General features: G+C 55.9%; 7 protein-coding genes across 7 annotated transcripts; 3 read left to right on the top strand and 4 right to left on the bottom strand.

Moving 5' to 3' along the window:
• Window positions 1–260: 260 nt before the first annotated feature.
• Window positions 261–1716, top strand: BDY17DRAFT_247012 (Dolichyl-diphosphooligosaccharide--protein glycosyltransferase subunit WBP1; the record flags this gene model as incomplete). Its single annotated transcript, XM_033730778.1, has 2 exons — window positions 261–402; window positions 458–1716. 2 exons carry the CDS (start codon window positions 261–263, stop codon window positions 1714–1716), a joined length of 1401 nt encoding a protein of 466 aa, XP_033591612.1.
• On the bottom strand, window positions 1627–3226 carry BDY17DRAFT_95745 (uncharacterized protein). The gene has a single exon (XM_033738874.1). It carries the CDS (start codon window positions 2963–2965, stop codon window positions 1925–1927), a length of 1041 nt encoding a protein of 346 aa, XP_033591613.1. The 5' UTR covers window positions 2966–3226; the 3' UTR covers window positions 1627–1924.
• Window positions 3227–3487: 261 nt separating this feature from the next.
• BDY17DRAFT_247843 (glutathione S-transferase) lies at window positions 3488–4576 on the bottom strand (the record flags this gene model as incomplete). Its single annotated transcript, XM_033730857.1, has 2 exons — window positions 3488–3951; window positions 4000–4576. The coding sequence occupies 2 exons, from the start codon at window positions 4574–4576 to the stop codon at window positions 3488–3490; spliced, it is 1041 nt and encodes a 346-aa protein (XP_033591614.1).
• Window positions 4577–5089: 513 nt separating this feature from the next.
• Window positions 5090–6174, top strand: BDY17DRAFT_292831 (uncharacterized protein). Its single transcript, XM_033732894.1, has one exon. It carries the CDS (start codon window positions 5338–5340, stop codon window positions 5902–5904), a length of 567 nt encoding a protein of 188 aa, XP_033591615.1. The 5' UTR covers window positions 5090–5337; the 3' UTR covers window positions 5905–6174.
• An 8-nt stretch (window positions 6175–6182) lies between these two features.
• On the bottom strand, window positions 6183–7609 carry BDY17DRAFT_95784 (uncharacterized protein). The gene has a single exon (XM_033738876.1). The coding sequence runs from the start codon at window positions 7299–7301 to the stop codon at window positions 6429–6431; it is 873 nt and encodes a 290-aa protein (XP_033591616.1). The 5' UTR covers window positions 7302–7609; the 3' UTR covers window positions 6183–6428.
• Window positions 7610–10000, top strand: BDY17DRAFT_95787 (uncharacterized protein). The gene has a single exon (XM_033738877.1). The coding sequence runs from the start codon at window positions 7918–7920 to the stop codon at window positions 9877–9879; it is 1962 nt and encodes a 653-aa protein (XP_033591617.1). The 5' UTR covers window positions 7610–7917; the 3' UTR covers window positions 9880–10000.
• A 389-nt stretch (window positions 10001–10389) lies between these two features.
• Window positions 10390–12473, bottom strand: BDY17DRAFT_95781 (uncharacterized protein). Its single transcript, XM_033738875.1, has one exon. The coding sequence runs from the start codon at window positions 12360–12362 to the stop codon at window positions 10584–10586; it is 1779 nt and encodes a 592-aa protein (XP_033591618.1). The 5' UTR covers window positions 12363–12473; the 3' UTR covers window positions 10390–10583.
• Between the last annotated feature and the right edge of the window lie 238 nt (window positions 12474–12711).

Here is a 12711-nt window from a genome sequence, read left to right on the forward strand (position 1 = left end):
TGCCTGAAAGGCCAATTGCTGCGCGCTTGTGCGATGTCCGCGGTGATGTAGTGGGAAGAGGGAGGAGGAGAGGATGAGGTGCAATGGCAGAGCCGGCCCGTGCTCAGCACCTCCGAAGCTCCGCAAATTTAGAGTTTGGGGGGAGCGCGGACGGCATTGCTTGGCAGGGCTGTGAGACGAAACGTTTCCAGTTGGCCCAAATACAGCTTTCCCTCAGCACAGCAGTCCACGCCATTGCTGGCTTCTCACACACCCAAACCATGCGATCACTACTCTTAGGCCTGTTATTAGGCCTCTGCAGCCTCGTCTCGGCTTTGTCGGCTGTGGGGAACAAGTTGTTGGTGATTCAAGAGGATGAAAGCGAGAAGGACAATTACTCGCAATTCTTTAAGGATTTGGAGGGTGAGCATTGGAAGCGTCAATCGTCGTCGAGAGACTCAGCTAATATGGAATACAGCACGAGGCTTCCAAATCAGCCACCGAACACCCAAAGACTCTTCCCTCTCCCTCTTCCTCCACGGCGTACCAGCATACTCCCACCTCCTCCTCTTCCCCCCGAAATCCAAAGGCCTAGGACCAGAACTTACGGCCAACGTCCTCGTCGATTTCATCAACCAAGGCTCCAATGTCCTCCTCGCTCTTTCCTCCGACAAGTCCATCCCGAGCGCCGTCAGCAGTCTCCTCCTCGAACTAGACATTTCTCTTTCGCCAGACAGGGGCAGCCTCGTGGTGGATCACTTCAACTACGATACCAAGAGTGCGAGTGATAAACACGAGGTCCTCCTCCTACCCTCTCCCGATTCCAGCAGACAAGATGTGAAGAGCTACTTTGGAGTTCAGGGCTTGATCGCCTTCCCACACAGCGTGGGACAAGTTCTCGGCAATGCCTCCCCCTTCCTTGCCTCCGTCTTGAAAGCACCGGCCACATCATACATTTACAACCCCAAAGATGACAGCGGAGATGCGCTTGAAGATCCCTTTGCGACTGGCACGCAGATCAACCTCGTCTCGGCCTTCCAAGCACGCAACAGCGCTCGCTTCACGGTCTTCGGCAGCGCAGAAGCACTGCAAGACACCTGGTTCACAGCGTCTGTGCAACTCCCGAATGGTAAGAGCGAGAAGACGAGCAACCAAGAGTTCGCCAAGAAGGTTACGGGATGGACATTCAAAGAGCAGGGTGTTTTGAAAGCAGGCGCGATCCGACACTGGCTGGACGAAGGCGCGCAAAAGAGCACCACAGATTTGACCGTCCTGGATGTCAACCCAAGCATCTACCGCATCAAAAACGACGTGCACTACAGCGTCGAGCTCTCCGAATGGCAAGCTGATCACTGGGCCCCCTTCACCCCACCCGCAGCGGACAACGTGCAACTCGAAGTCTCCATGCTCTCCCCCTTCCACCGCCTCAACCTCGTCCCCAAGCAGCACACCGCCAACGCCACCCTCTACACCTCCGACTTCAAGCTGCCCGACCAGCATGGCATCTTCAACTTCTACGTCGAGTACCGCCGGCCGTTCCTGACGAATGTGGAGGAGAAGGTGACGGTGACTGTGCGCCACTTTGCGCACGACGAGTGGCCGAGGAGTTTTGCGATTAGCGGTGCGTGGCCGTGGATTGGCGGGATTTGGGTCACGATTGCGGGGTGGGTGGCTTTTGTGGCCTTGTGGTTGTGGTGTAAGCCTGTGGAGGAGAAGAAGGTGGCGGGCAAGAGGTGATGGGGGACAATGTAGCATTATGTTCTGAGTACTTGATGGAAAGGGAAGTAGATGGTATGGAATCGCATGATTGATCGCTATCTCTCTTCTCCCTTCTTCCTTTCGTACAAAACGCAGCAGAAAGACAAGCATTGACACACAGGAACACAGCCCTTCCACTCTCAACCCTCCGATCCCCTCAACTTCCCACTCCTCCCCATCTTCCCCTTCAAATCCCAAGCACCTCCCCCGTCCTGCGCCGCACCCACTCAAACTCCTCCCAATACAACCACCGATTCGCCGCATTCAGCAGCCCCAACACACACCCCACCACAATCAAAGCCAGGACACACCGCACCTTGATCGAGGCAAAATACTCCCTGCGCCGCTCCGCTCGCAGCGCTTGCAACTCCTCGCGCGTCGCTGCTGCATTTTCGCGCGCCCGGTCGCGCTCTTGCAGGGCGAAGGTTTCGCGCGTGCGGAGGCGGTTGATCAGCGCTGTTGCGGCTTGGAGGTTGGTTGTTAGGGTTTTGCGGGTTGCGTGGAGGGTTGCGAGGTCTGTGGTTGCGGAGATGGGAGGTGGTGCTGTTGGTGCTAGTGCTGGTGTGTTTACTTGTGGATGCATCGTTGCCATCTCTGGAAGGATGTCGGGCTGCGTTGTACTCTCCTCCTGCCCTTGTTGGATGATGTCGTGCTCGAAGTTTTGAAACCCGTCAATTTCGGGCGCGATGGCGTTGCGGCGCTCAGATGTTGGAAAGTATGCTTCGTGGTTTGGAGATTGAGAAGTCTGGCGGAAGAGGTTGGCGAAGAAGTTGCCGGTGTGTGAAAGTGAAGGGCCGGGTGAAGGTGAATCGTCCCGAACGGTGAAGGATGGCGTGGGGCTCACGGCGGGTTGGAAGGCGCCGAAGAGTGACTTCGTGTGTGACGGCTGGGGGGTTGGGTATGCGTTGGCCGTAGCACTCGATGTTGGGAGCGGAGTGCGTGGTGACAGTGGAGGTGAATCAAGCAATGCACTGAAGGTAGAGTCTGAGGTCGTGGCCCCAGAGGGTGAAGGAGAGGGCCAGGAGTCAGGGATGATGGGGGCTTGGTCGTCGATATTCGTGGTGGAATTTGTCGCCGACATGTGACGGATGGCAGCAGGCTTTCGTTGTCTTGTGACTGTTGGTAGGGCGTTATGGCATGCAGGACAGGAGGCTGCTTCGGCTTCTGATCGATGGACTTTGTTCGCCTCACACCTCTTCCATCGCCCGGTTCCTGCGATGGTGGCCATTGCGTTTGCGTGTGCGGTTGGGATGGAATGGGGACATGATGATCTTTGGGAAACAGCATCGGATTATATAGACGGTCGGCCTGGTTTGTGACTTGTCTGCCGTGAATGTCTCTGGATTCCAAGGTTGTGAATGAACTGCTGGCTCAGTTACGATGTTGAATGCGGATCGTGCTGGAATCCTTTGTTCGTAGTCGAAGGTCTTCACACGGGTTGAGAAGTCTGAGATGGTCAGCAAGGTGAATACTATCTCACAACCAGTGACGTCCGTATGATGTTTCCAGTGCATGTGTCTGTCTCGTCCCGGGACAGACTTTCTTTGTTGATGCGAGTCCTCCTCAGACCCTCCGAGACATGTGTAGTCTAGCTTACTGACCTCATGCTGACACCAGCGTGAAGCTCGAAAGGTGAATTGGAGTCGCGAATAAATGCTCATAGCGTTCGTAGAAGAGGCTGACGCTCGTAACTGGCGTTCCTCCATAATCCGTCGCCGTACCATAGCAAACGACTGATCATCAACACCCCCTACTCCAACCGCTTCTCCCACTCCAACACCTCCGGCATATCAATCTCCCCCACCCTCAACTTGCTCCGATCCTTCTCAATCCCCTTTTCAATATGCGGCCAAGGGCCAACCGGCGTGATAGCCTTGGGGTTAATATCAAAGTGACTCTTGGTGTAGTTCTCCTTGATATGCTTGAAATCGGTAGTCTCCCGAAAAGCGGGACACTCCCAGTGCATGGTGCGCAGCCAGTTTTCCAGATGCGGGTAGGAGTAGCGGATGGTGCCGAGATTGCATTTGAAGTGCTGGACGTAGACGACGTCGAAGCGGATGAGCGTTGCGTAGGCGCGGACGTCGAGTTCGGTGAGGTGCGTGCCGAGGATGTAGGGGCCGGGGTTGGAATGGAGGATTTTCTCGAGTTTGTTGAGGGCTGCGAAGACGGGGGGCAGGTTTTTGATGTACGTTTCTTCGTCGGGGGCGAAGCCGGCTATTGCATGTTAGGGAATGATCGTTCACTCGCTCGCCGTGATCTCACCTTTATATACACCGGTGTTGAGATCGCGCTGCATCCATGCGCCGATGCGGTCGATGTCTTCTCTCAACTCCTCGGGATACAAGTTGATCTCTGCAAGCTTGGAGGGTAGTAAAGTATTAAAAGCCGTCTGCATATCCCGCAACAACTCCAAAGACTCGTTGTTGACAATAGTATTGAGCTTCTTGTCCCACAGCGCAGGAACAGAGTACTTGCCCTTGTAATCCGGATCGGCTTTGAAGTAAACCTCATGCATAAACTTGAACCCGAACAGCTTATCATCCGTAGACCCTTCGTACTCATTCTCCCGGTCATCGGGATGATTGAATCGCCAGCCCGGCCAGCCATCCGTGCCCTTGGGATAAGCGCGGACAATGCTCGTATCGATGCCGGCGTACTTGTCGAGCTGTTTGAGGTGCATCATGACATTTGGGCGATGGGCGAAGGGGCAAAAGAGGCCGATGTAGAGATGATAGCGGCCTCTCTCGGCCTTGAAGGGGCCATCTGCAGTGATTTTGCCGTGGAAAGCATCGTCTGGACCGGAATGCCAGGAGGATGGCAGGCCATTTGATGATGCCATGGTGCGGGCTAGGTTGGGAGATGAGCCGATGACGCTTGTGAGTTGCTGTAGACGTTGTAGCATATAGAAGCAAGAGAGCCGTCGCTTTTTCGACTTGTACAGAGATATGCAGATGGACAGTAAATGATGAAGTATTGATTAGCTGCACATGGTTGATTGAAAATCAATGTTGCCATGCGGAGAGGTGAAGTCGAGTACAGCGGAACCACTTCCGCCTCCAATCAGCATGCGCATACTTCGCTCATTATTGCACAACCACTGCCTTACCTATCCCATTTCCTCTAAGACATCATACCCGCCAAGATTGCAGTACGACATAAGTACACAAATGGGTAGATTCTGCAGTACGCATCAGCCATGCATGTTCTACCCGCGCCCGCACTCTCACTGAGGCTTGGCAGAGACCACACGATGGCGAAGCACATGAGCGATGGCATAGCCGCCTTCTTGGAAAACGCACAAAGACCGCGAGACTCAACAGTGTAGTCTTAACACCGTCTTGGTGCCGTCTATCAATCACACTTGGCTGCCGTAGATGCCTTGGTATTCCGAGCCGGCGAGTCTTGGCAGGAGGGGCCGATGGGGCTGGGGGGCCTTGGGCCGATGTCATCCACTCGTTCTCTTGCGAACCTTGTGCCTGCTCAGCTGCTCAGCCTTGCGGGGCGAAAGAGTCACCTACACCCGCCACCTGACCCGCATCCTCTCATGTCTTCTTCTTCTTCTTCCACACCAACAACATCACCCCCGACCCCCCGCCAGCTATGCCTGCGTACGACAGCGACGCCTCAACGCTCGTGGGCGGACAGCACACTCACAGACCACGCCACCGGCCCGAAACCCGCTCGCGCTCTCCCACCCGCAACGACTCCGCCCAACCCGACGCAAACCGCGCACATCCCAGCTACTTCTCCCCCGGTTTCGATGAGCACACGGCAAAGTACGTCAAGATAGGCGGGGTGGTCCTCGTGGCCGGGATCGTCGGAGTTCTGCTGCACAAATGGCAGAAGGATCGGGAAGAGCGGCGGGAGCGAGAATATCGGCATCAGAGAGGAAGAGAGTTTGAGAAGGCGAAACGGGCGAGGAGGACGGAGGAGGAGAGGCGGGAGAGGGAAGAGGAGGAGTTGGCGGGCGGCACGTCGGCGCCTGCTGCTGTACGGAGGATTGAATACCGCGCTGTCGATCGCACACAGTCGAACTCGAACTCTAGCTCGTCCGGATCACGGCGACGAGCTGAACCAGCGTCAGGGAGAGGGGAGAGAAGAGGGAGGAGCTCAGGATACGATGCACGATATGATGACGGGCGACGGTCAAGATCAAGGGCTTATTGAGAAACGAAGTCTCTTGAACGAATCACGCAGCGTTTGGCACTGGAGTACGGGCCTATCACGAATGACGATGTCACGTCGGAATGAATGCAACGTATTATAGCCGGACAGTAACTAAATAGATTCTCCACGCCGCACGGCTAGATAAAGGTGATGCTACGGGCGGTGACGGAGAATAGGCATCTTTAAGCTTCGACTTAGGCCACACGGTGTGGGTCTTCCGTCCGACCCATCAATCGTATTGCGACTTCACCTTTCTCTCACCATCTTTCACCCGTTCTGTAAAGGCATCCAGTTCCTGCAACACCTTCAGGCAAAATGACTCAATTTAATTGCGCTGTGGAGCGCTGCTACTCTAAGAGGGTATTCAGACGCTAGAAACGAAGCCTTTTCACCACACCGACCCTTGACCATCTCCAACCACAACAGCTGTCTGAACACCGACCGTTCGTCTCACTCTGATCGATCGTTCCGCTCAGCAATCGAATGCCGCTTGGACTGGTCGCGTCCAACACACCCGTCGAACTTCACTCGTCCCACTGCACCAAGTCCTCAGGATTGTTCTCAGCCGTCCACAAGACAACATTTTCGTAGCTGCATCGTTCCTTCGGCAGCTCTTGACCTCCTTCAATGGCTGCAGCTGACGCCACATCGTCACCCAGGAACGGCAGTGGAGAACAGCACCGATGATCCGACAGACTGCGGAATCGAAACGGCGCCGGATCGATCTCCTGAGCGAGGCAAGCTTGCCGCCACGCCTCGGCCTTTTTCTCGGCCATTTGAAGTGTTCTGCAGAGCTCTTGCCGTCTTAGCGAGTACGTATCTCCCGCTTCATGCCCTGCAGATAGGGTTTCGTGCAGAGCGGTCGCAGTGTCTTCGCGCTCAAGTATGTCTTGCAGATGATCGGCGTCCAGTTCTTGGAGTCGCTGTCGCGCAATGTAGACTTTGCGCTCTTTGCTGTAGTAGCTTTGCACAACCTCTGGCAAGCCCGACGAGGATTCCGTGACGATTGAGCTCGCGTCGTCGTCGTCGTCGTCTTCGTGCGCTTCGGAAGCGGTGGCGTCTCCGCACGTCGGGCATTCACGGCCTAACTTCTCGTGCTTCGGGTCGCGTATCTCCAACGCGTCGAGAGCTCGCTGTGCCGCTGCGACAGCTTGGAAAGCTCCCTCTAGCGCCTGGAGAGATTCAGACAGAGTCGCTCGCGCTTGCTGTAGTTCCAGGCCAGCCCCTCCATTGGACGACTTAGCCCCAAATACCATCTCCTCCTCCATTGGACTCTCGCGCTGACCGGTGTACTGATCGGCCTGCGGAACCTTGATCCACCCGTCATCTTCCGAGGTCTCAACGAGACCTGATTCGTCTGTTACGGCGCCGACTTCCTTGCTCTTGGTAACCGACATGATAGAACTCCGGACTCGATACGCCGCAAAAGAACGAAAATCCAAACAGTAAAGCAGAACAAACGAGAGGAAAGTGCAGCGCAAACCGTCAGATTTATGCCGGATCCGGGCGGCCTTGAAGGAATGCAATCAGTCCCGTGGGCCACCTGTGCTCAAATTAAATCGACAACGTTCGATGCCGTGCGCACCCGCCACTTTTGGCCACCTGTCACATCTCCGCCATCTTTCCATCGACTGATGACAGATGGCTGGGGTTATAGGTCGTACGACGCAAAGGTGTATACCCTGCATATTCCACACAGGCTACATACCCCGCCCCGCGTGCCGGTCTAGTACAAGCAGCGGCATGCGTTGTTAAAACTGGGGTTGTGCTACGATCGTCGGAAACAAGGATGCACGCTTGCATGTGAAACCTCGGAGCGCCGTTTACCTTCTTGCTTTTTGACTGGCGCTTCGTATTAAACCGAGAGCATATCCCAACGGCAGCTTGCAAGCTGCCGTTTTGTCTCACGGCTTCCGATGCGATAGTCGTTGCGCACCGCTTTGCGGCCTTTCCCTCCCTGCCTTCGCCACATGAGCAAGTCATGTGGCACGGCGGCGGATACATGCTCCGATCATGGCCTCTCGCCCCTTCGCCACTCCCGCCGCGTCTGTGCGCCGGTTCTACGATAGCGACACTGGGCGATACGTGACTTGGTCTGAAAGGAACCGAGTATATGTGGACGACCGGGGGCAGGTAGTACCGTCGGGGCGGGTCCGCGAAGTCGCGCCACAAACCACCCAGAATGTCGGCGGTCGCGACGAAGCTTCGCGATCCGCTCCGCGCCGCGCTGGAGACGATCAACCACGCCAAGGCACCTCGAATGACAAGGGAAAACAGCCTGCGCGACAGGATGAACGACACAGCGATCCACGCCAGCCGCCTGCAAACAGTGAATCGCGGCGGGAGAGAAATACTAACCAGTCCTCTCAGAATGTTGTAAAGAGCAAAAGCGCCGGGAGGAATGAGAAAGAGTCGTCAGGCCGTGAACGCAGTGGTCCTGAACAAGCAAATCGACGTCCTTCTGATGACAGAGTCGCCCGGCAGGCAGCTCAGTCGACCGGTCAGCAGCGGTCGGATCAAGACTCCAGGATAGGCAACGTCGTTTCCAGCAACACAGTTGCATCGAATAATCCACAGCAACCAGTGGTTCGATTTCAATCTCCAAACACCGCCGCCGACTCTACTCGCACCCCTCTCTCAAGCATCCTGTCCGGTGACAGTAGGCCGAGAGTGTTCACGGCAACGGATCCGGTGACTGGTGCGATCACTTACTGGGAAGTGACCGCCTATCAACTCTCCGACAACACAACCGGCTCTCAACGCTCTTTCAAACGTATTCGCGCATCCAATGGCAATACTCCGCCAAACAGAACTAGAGGCCAACGGGATGCTCGAACACTCGAGGCCAATTTTGCTCCTGGCACGGTCGTCGAGGCCAAGGTAGTCACGCCGCCCCATCCCGCTTTGTCCACTGTAACGCGCTTCACCCCTATTCCCAACCCGAGTCAGAGCCTTTTGCGGTCGCGATACTTTGTCATCGTCGAGCAACGCCGAGACAGTTTCCTAGCCGTCGCCATAAAAACATACAGCTTCCAAGGGGTAGCCGCCGAAGGCGTCACCAAAGCTCATCACGCGATCATCTACACGCAGAGCGGCAAACACAAGCAAAGAGGTCCCCACCCCGGTGGCCCTCCAGAACCGACCCCCGCAGAGATGCCTAGGCAATTGCCTGGAGGCCATCTTGAGAGCGGCATGCAAAACCCGCCCATTCGGGTGAAACAAGTGGATCTCACCAAAAAACTCGACCCAATGTCTCGCGTTGATTACACCGATCGATGGGAATTCGACTACGGTGTTTCCCACATCAGAGTATGGGGACAAGTGCACAGGGATTCTCGCGCCGAGTTTCGCCTGCAGTATGAGGGCGTCTGGGCCGCAATCTACCGCTCGGCGACAGGGCCTATGCCTCCACTTCCAGGGAGCATAACACTTCCGCTGAGGCAGTATCCTGGCGGAGGCGCTGGAATACACGATCAACGAGGACCAGGCACAGGAAAGTCTGCACGAAGCAATGCAGTCGCTGCGCCCTCGAGGGACCCTCGCACTTCAGCTCCTCGCACTCCAGCTGCTGCAGTCAGCGGTACTCCAGCCTTCCAAGTCCCGATCCACGCGCGACCAAACTCAGGACCAATCACGGAAAAGCAGTGCACCGCTCTCCTGCAGCAATATAGAGACCATGCGGTGATGGTGGGTTTTACGCCGCCTTCCGCAGCCAGTGCGACCATTCAGCAACTCGCGAGCGATTCGCGAGCCCGCGCGAACTTCCTTACGCAGGTCATGGACTGGTGGCATCAAGAAGCGGTACAACGGCAAGCAAGGCAACAGCCCGCACTGAATACAGAAGCAGTACAGCGACAAATAAGACCGCAGCCGCTGCCTGCTCGCCAAGGCCGTGGGATCAGCAGTTCAGAGTCGAGCGAGTACACCGATGATGAGGACGAAGAGTACTACCACGATCGCCCTTCGAAGAAGTGAGATTGATTATGCTCTTCACACCCTCGACTAGGTATACCAGTCTGGCGTGGAGACTCCTCCACATTTTTCGACCTTCCAACCAAAATACGCAACAGTCCGGTCGATAAAGGGAGCACAAGTGCTCCTGCTCGGCTTGACAATTACCTCTCCGCCCTCCTCCTTCATGTAGGTTGACGACCGAGTCGAACGCCAGACGTTTCGCGTCGAGCACCTGCCGCTTGTGGTGCTCAAGACAGGACCGGATGCATTGGGGCACTCGGGCATTGTACCGGGTTGGGCATGCTCCGAGGGGATTTTTGTTTTCCTCCTCCTCCCTTCAGATTGTACAAACACTTCATATGGACGGTTTTGTTTGCAGATTGGCAGAGAGCATGTGTCGAAGCGACGGCTGGAGTTGCATACTTTAGGTAATGGTTTGACGGCCGTATTATGACACTTACGATCAACAAATGCCCAATTGTCTTCTTTCCTTTTACATCACGTGCCGACCGAGCTGGAGCCTTCCATTCATCCTAGATGTCAGATATGGAGAGGCAAACTTTCTCATATTAAGTATATTATCCAATAATAATGTTCATCGTTCAGGCGGTCGTTATCGTCGTTAGTAGAGTGGAAATAATGAATATCTCGTCAAAAAGGCCGATAGATATAGCGCTGGCCGGAATTTGCCTCCTTGCAGGCCATATCGGTGGGGGGTGAGGGCGTCAGTCAGGGTCCTGCTTCGTCTTCTCCTTGAATATGTATGCATAGCCGTTCTCTGTCAGCTTCTGGAACAGCTGGCCCCATGTCGCATCGGGCACGCCTTTCGGTCCAGGCTCCGCCGCGGCTTCTGGTGCAGCGTCCGGTGCAGCGTCCGGTGCAGCTTTGGAAAGGTCGTCCAGTGCAGAATCTAACGGCGCAGCTTCAGGTACATCCTCCGGGCCAGCCTGATCGACTTGACTCATCCAGCCTGTGATACGTGCGGCAGCGGTGAGCCCTCCGGAACCCTGCTGCGTCATCTGCACTCCGACCGGTCGCGCCTGCGCAATGGGCTCCGACTCTTCCGACTCATCAGCACGTGACGGGCGCGTGCTGACGAACACATCGACCTGCTGGCGGCGATGAGCATTAGGATCCAATCCCGCCTGTTTACACAAAGCTGCCAAGATCTCGACTTCGCGCTCCGCCCGCTCGAGTTCGAGTTCGATATCACGGCGCAGCAGGCGGTAGTTCTCTTCAAACTGCTCGTCGGAGACTTCGAGTTCGATTTCGTTGTCTTGGTCGCGGAGGAAGTCTCGCACTTCCAGCCCTTCCAAGTGCGCGATGTCGAGCTCGCGAATGCGTCCCTTGAAGATGCCGACGTCACCGCTTTTGTCGAAGAAGTCGAGCACGAGGGCAGGCGTGTCGCTCTCGGAGGAAGCGACGGAGCTGGGGTCCGAAATGCTGAGTTCCATGTCCAGCAAGTCTCCCTGGAGGTGCTCGGCGAAGCCGGGCATGCGCATGGTGGCGAGCAGCTGGGTTTGCATTTCTTTGACGCGGAACTCCAACGAGTTCAATTTGCTGGTGTGTTCATGGACGACGAGCTCCTGCTGCTGAAGAGCTCGATAGCTTACGGTGTACTGCTCGTACAAGTCGGGAATGTTGGCGGCAGGCGCCTCAGAAGTCCCGAGAGCGCTATCTTTGTTGGCAGAGACCTGGTCAGAGGAGCCCAATCCGCTGTCAGGGTTGGTAGAGGGGCCAAGGCCGCCATCTCTGAGGGTGCTGACGTCCATTCGTGGGATATTGCTGTCGCCAACGCCAAATGTGGAGGAGAGTGACGAGCCGGTGTTTGGTGCCGAGGTTGGGTCGGTGTGACTGACGGAGGTCTGATCGACCGAGCTCTTCGTAGTCCTCCTTTTCTTCTTTTTCTTCCTTGACTTTGGACTTTCCAGAGAGTCCGTAGTGATGCCTTTGCCCAGCACCGCAGACATCAAAGCGTCCGTGGCGCTGTGTTGGTACTTTCTATAACCCTCTAACTTCTGGCATTCCTGTCTCCACTGGACACGCACGTCCAGCACGGTCTCGAGGTCTTTTCGAAGGCGGCGTAGGTGAAGCGCGAATGTTTCTCTCTCCTCCGCCCAATATTTGCCCATATCTACGTAGACCTCATCTTTCCCGCTCTCTGCGTAGACGTCGTCGTCGCTCGTCTTTGCATAGACATTGTCATGACTCTCCTCTGCGTAGACATCATCTTCTTGCATCGCGGTCGATTCGATAGCTACCTCAATTGCGAAGGGATCGTCGTCAGCCGCAGGCATCACGAAAGGTCGACCCCGGTGCGCGAGACGGTCGTCACGGTCGATCGCTTCGATCGACCGCTCTCCCGAGGGTGAGCGTGGCAGAGGAGGCTTCTGGCGATTGTGCAATTCATCGCTTCGGGCGTCATGGGGCCCAATTCCGGTCCTTGATCTTCGAGGAATGGAGGTTGCGCGCAGGGAAACGGCTTGCTCGCGCTCTGCAGTCATATCATGTGCTTGTTGGTAGCAGCACCGATGTCCTTCAGTCGTTCATGCGCCCACATCGGTATATGATCAGGTACTCAGGCTCAGCGATGAAGCTTGAGCACATTCAGTGAGGATGAGGCTGTATGAGACACGAGATGTACGGGGTGTCGTGTGTGAACGTTGGCCAAAGGTGATGTACGGGCGGTCGCGTGCAGCCTGATACCCAGGGCGACGCGTTGACGTGTCACTGTCGTGTCGAGGCACGTCTCTCGTCACATGTGGCGCATGTCAAGCCACCTTCGATTGCCGCTGGTGTGGCCGGGAGTTGAGGCGAGCGATTAAAAAGAATTAGGCAAATTTGCGACGAGGG

Source organism: Neohortaea acidophila (genome assembly GCF_010093505.1).
Source record: "Neohortaea acidophila strain CBS 113389 unplaced genomic scaffold BDY17scaffold_3, whole genome shotgun sequence".
Taxonomy (NCBI): domain Eukaryota; kingdom Fungi; phylum Ascomycota; class Dothideomycetes; order Mycosphaerellales; family Teratosphaeriaceae; genus Neohortaea; species Neohortaea acidophila.